The sequence below is a fragment of the Protomyctophum bolini genome (genome assembly GCF_963924005.1).
Source record: "Protomyctophum bolini genome assembly, chromosome: 9".
NCBI lineage: Eukaryota > Metazoa > Chordata > Actinopteri > Myctophiformes > Myctophidae > Protomyctophum > Protomyctophum bolini.
The window spans coordinates 224,008-229,007 of record NC_137870.1 but is presented as its reverse complement, the minus strand read 5'-3'; the positions used below and the strand labels follow the sequence as shown (position 1 = coordinate 229,007).

Here is a 5,000-nt window from a genome sequence, read left to right as displayed (position 1 = left end):
CTGATACTAGGGACCCCCCTCTAATACCAGGGACCCCCCTCTGATACTAGGGACCCCCCTCTGATACTAAGGACCCCCCTCTGATACTAAGGACCCCCCTCTGATACTAAGGACCCCCCTCTGATACCAGGGACCCCCACCTGATCATGTGTAGTACCAGGGACCCCCACCTGATCATGTGTTGTACCAGGGACCCCCATCTGATCATGTGTTGTACCAGGGACCCCCATCTGATCATGTGTTGTACCAGGGACCCCCATCTGATCATGTGTTGTACCAGGGACCCCCATCTGATCATGTGTTGTACCAGGGACCCCCATCTGATCATGTGTTGTACCAGGGACCCCCATCTGATCATGTGTTGTACCAGGGACCCCCCATCTGATCATGTGTTGTACCAGGGACCCCCATCTGATCATGTGTTGTACCAGGGACCCCCACCTGATCATGTGTTGTACCAGGGACCCCCATCTGATCATGTGTTGTTCCAGGGACCCCCATCTGATCATGTGTTGTACCAGGGACCCCCATCTGATCATGTGTTGTACCAGGGACCCCCATCTGATCATGTGTTGTACCAGGGACCCCCATCTGATCATGTGTTGTACCAGGGACCCCCATCTGATCATGTGTTGTACCAGGGACCCCCATCTGATCATGTGTTGTACCAGGGACCCCCATCTGATCATGTGTTGTACCAGGGACCCCCATCTGATCATGTGTTGTACCAGGGACCCCCAGACGACAAGAAGATATTTGTGTCAATACAAATAGTGTTAAACACTTTAAAGTTTGTCCTTCATTACATCATACATTACATCATTCATTACATCATACATTACATCATACATTCAGTACATCATTGGATAGCTAACAGACAGTGATGTATTATGGGAGGTGTAGTTTTAAAGAGGAGGGTTGGATAAAATGATTGTTTTAGTAACACATTTAGCTGGACCCCCTGGAACCCCCCGAGACCCCCTGGAACCCCCCAACCCCCCGAGACCCCCTGGAACCCCCCGAGACCCCTGCAGGTCCCCGGACCTAGGCCTATAAACATGTGTTTATGTCGCCCCCTACAGGCGCTAGATGGAGGTGTGTTTGATCACGTAAAGGATTATCTGGTGTCGTTGTGTCGGACGGAACTGGAGACGTTTCAGACCACACACTCTACCTTCACGTTCCTATTGGACAAGAGCTCCAAGGTACGTTCCTATTGGACAAGAGCACCAAGGTACGTTCCTATTGGACAAGAGCACCAAGGTACGTTCCTATTGGACAAGAGCTCCAAGGTACGTTCCTATTGGACAAGAGCTCCAAGGTACACGCCCACACACTCTACCTTCACGTTCCTATTGGACAAGATTCGCATCATTTTCATTATTAACAATTAGCAATTAACAATGCTGCTCTCTCTCTCTCTCTCTCTCTCTCTCTCTCTCTCTCTCTCTCTCTCTCTCTCTCTCTCTCCATCCCATTGTATGTGGATGTCTCTCTACCAGGTGGTGCAGGAGTTCAACCAACAGCTCTTTATGTCAGAAAACCCAGTTTTTAAAAAAACCTCCGACTTTCTCTTCCTGCCTTCTGACAACGACCTGGTGAGACGCACGCACGCACACACACACACACACACACACACGCACGCACGCACGCACGCACACGCAGTCACGCACGCACGCATGCACGCACACACACACACACACACACACGCACACACACACACGCACGCACACACACACACACACACACGCACGCACACATGCACGCACGAACACACACGCACGCGCACACGCACGCACGCGCACGCACGCACGCACGCACGAACACACACGCACACACGCACGCACGCACGCACACACACGGTTTATGGATTGTCTTCAACCTACTAGGACTACGGCGACATTATGGTGTGGTGTGTTTGTGTGTGTGCATGCGTGCGTGCATGCGTGCGTGCGTGCGTGCGTGCGTGCGTGCGTGCGTGCGTGCGTGCGTGCGTGCGTGTGTGTGTGTGTGTGTGCGTGTGTGTGTGTGTGTGTCAGACTCTAGGTTCCATGCAGAAGTTGGTGGACATCGAACCTTCGCCCATCAGTACCATGAGATTGACCCTGGCACAGGTAGGGTTAATTTATACCTCATTCATTAATATTATCACAGGTAGGGTTAATTTATACCTCATTCATTAATATTATCCTTATTCACCCTGTTTAAACTGTGTTTAGTGTTCTGTGGGTTAATTTATACCTCATTCATTAATATTATCCTTATTCACCGTGTTTAAACTGTGTTTAGTGTTCTAAGGTCATCAAGGTCTTCATTATTGTGATGGAAATAAAACTGCACACCTGCTTTATGAACACACAACGTGTGTGTGTGTGTGTGTGTGTGTGTGTGTGTGTGTGTGTGTGTGTGTGTGTGTGTGTGTGTGTGTGTGTGCGTGCAGAGTCGTCAGATGGAGTCAGACTCGTCGACTACAGAAGAACACAGTCTGAACAAGGAGGCGAGGAAGTGGGCCACGAGATTAGCTCGAGAACACAAGAATATACTGCTGCATAAGAGAGTAAATATTACACTACTACTACACTATTACACTACTATATATATGAAATGAGCTATGCAATATAGCACACATTACACCCAACTAAACCCAACACTGAAATCGTTAAAACAATATATTTATTGTGTGCGCGTGTGCGTGTGTGTGCGTGTGCGTGCGTGCGTCAGTCTCTAGAGGAGTGTGAGGGTCTAGGCTCCGCCCATCTAGGCTCCGGCCAATCAGAGCAGAGCAGAGCTGATCTGGAAATGAAGAGCGACGACACCAAAGAACACATCCGAAGAGCAGAGGTGTGTGTGTGTGTGTGTGTGTGTGTGTGTGTGTGTGTGTGTGTGTGTGTGTGTGTGTGTGTGTGTGTGTGTGTGTGTGTGTGTGTGTGTGTGTGTGTGTGTGTGTGTGTGTGTGTGTGTGTGTGTGTGTGTGCGTGCGTGCGTGCGTGTGTGTGTGTGTCGGTTAGGGTTAGGGTTAGACTGGGAATAGGCCAATATAACGGCATAAAACTGCCCCAAAACAGCAAAAACCTTACACGTGCATCTGAAGGGGGGGACCTTCGAGCTTCAGTGCCCAGGGGCCCTCAGAGTGTTAATCCGCTCCACTGATGTCTCTCTCTCTCTCTCTCTCTCAATTTCAATTCAATTCAATTCAACAGGCTTTATTGGCATGACGTTTTACAAGTGTTGCCAAAGCACAATCACAGATATTACAAACAACAACATAACAACATAATATCAATGACATGAAAAAATTAATTAAAATAATAATAAAGCAGGTGGTGCAGAAAATAAAACATGGCATACTGTATGTGTGTCCTACTGGTTGTCCCTTTTCTTGTGACAGGAATTGACATATTTTGCAGCCAAAACTGCACATTCTTTCTGTTCCCCCAGAAGGACTGGTAATCTTTCCCTTTCTGTCCCTTTCCCTTTCTGTCTGTCCCTTCTCTCTCTCTCTCTCTCTCTCTCTCTCTCTCTCTCTCTCTCTCTCTCTCTCTCTCTCTCTCTCTCTCTGTGTCTATGTCTCTCTATCAGACGGTCAAGTTAAAAGCTGAGGCCAGGCTGGACCTCCTCCGACAAGTGGGCGTGGCCGTAGACACCTGGCTGAAGAGTGCCATGAACCAGGTGTGTGTGTGTGTGTGTGTGTGTGTGTGTGTGTGTGTGTGTGTTGTGACACGTCATCACAACACCGTGCTGTGAGCTTGTAGATCTGGTATTTTTGATTTTTTTCTAAAATGTCATTAAAAAATATCATATATCAAAATATATCAATATATGTTTTTTTCTCTCTCCAGGTGATGGAAGAGCTGGAGAATGAACGCTGGGCGAACTGCACTTCCCATGATCCTTCACTGTCGGTGAGACCACACCCCCTATTAACACATTATCCTACATTATAGTGACTGAGGCCCAATCCACTCCCTTGCTGACTCAATGAGCCCTCACTGACTTAGCTGCGCGTTCATGTGAAGTCTGCGAGGGCTTGAGGGACGTCCCGTTTGAAATGGGTAAGTCAGTGAGGGCTCAGCCCCCCGCCCCTTTATGTGCCCTTTGCCAAAGTCAGCGTCGATGCTGACTTTAGCAAAGAAATGACCCACAGTTCATAGCGTTACCAGGGGAATGAGGGGGATCCTCCAAACGTCAATCATTTAAATATGCAAATTAGTTATGTATCGCGATTAGAATGTCAACAAACACAATAGTGCTTTCTCACTGTTCTCAAAAGGAGACGGAATGGAAGGATATATGCTATATATTTAATAACAATAATAATAATAATAAGGGAAACATGATGAGAAATTACTAATGAGCAAAGTAAAAGAATATGGAAATGAAATGTATAATGAATATTATTATATATGAATATTACAACCCATATCACACAGGAAAGTGTATTTATGAAACTAATAATAAAACGATCAGCTTAAATACTAAAATAGACATGATAGACATGTATAAATATGCCAAGCATGTAGGTGTAGGCACTGGCTGTGAATAAGGAGAGTTTTTATAAAGTGATGCAAAGTGTCATGGACGCATGAATGGTGGACTCATCTTCAAAGTGCTGTCCCATTTCTTTCACAACAATGTGGAGCCCTTGCATCCTCTCACCCTCAAGCACTTACAGCTGACGTCATTAAAGTCAATGAGGGTCCAATCAGGGCTCAGGGCTTGAGGGAGGCAATTGGGATTGGGCCTGAGGTTCCATATGGGGCTAATGTTAGTTACATTATAGTGACTGAGGTTCCATATGGGGCTAATGTTAGTTACATTATAGTGACTGAGGTTCCATATGGGGCTAATGTTAGTATGTGGAGTGACCTATGACCTATGACCCTAACCTAATGTCTTAATTCAACATATTCATTGATTCACCAAAATACATTTGACCTTAACACACACACACACACACACACACACACACACACACACACACCACACACACCACACACCAC

General features: G+C 46.8%; 1 protein-coding gene across 1 annotated transcript in view; it reads left to right on the top strand.

Annotated features, from left to right (window-relative positions):
* The window catches only part of fchsd2 (FCH and double SH3 domains 2), a 26,317-nt gene that overhangs the window by 10,924 nt on the left and 10,393 nt on the right, over positions 1 to 5,000 (top strand). Inside the window, exons 9-15 of the mRNA XM_080772731.1 lie at positions 1,083 to 1,205; positions 1,503 to 1,598; positions 2,040 to 2,114; positions 2,441 to 2,557; positions 2,722 to 2,841; positions 3,580 to 3,669; positions 3,840 to 3,902. Of these exons, the coding sequence (XP_080628857.1) occupies positions 1,083 to 1,205; positions 1,503 to 1,598; positions 2,040 to 2,114; positions 2,441 to 2,557; positions 2,722 to 2,841; positions 3,580 to 3,669; positions 3,840 to 3,902 (684 nt within the window). The remainder of the gene's footprint in view (positions 1 to 1,082; positions 1,206 to 1,502; positions 1,599 to 2,039; positions 2,115 to 2,440; positions 2,558 to 2,721; positions 2,842 to 3,579; positions 3,670 to 3,839; positions 3,903 to 5,000) is intronic.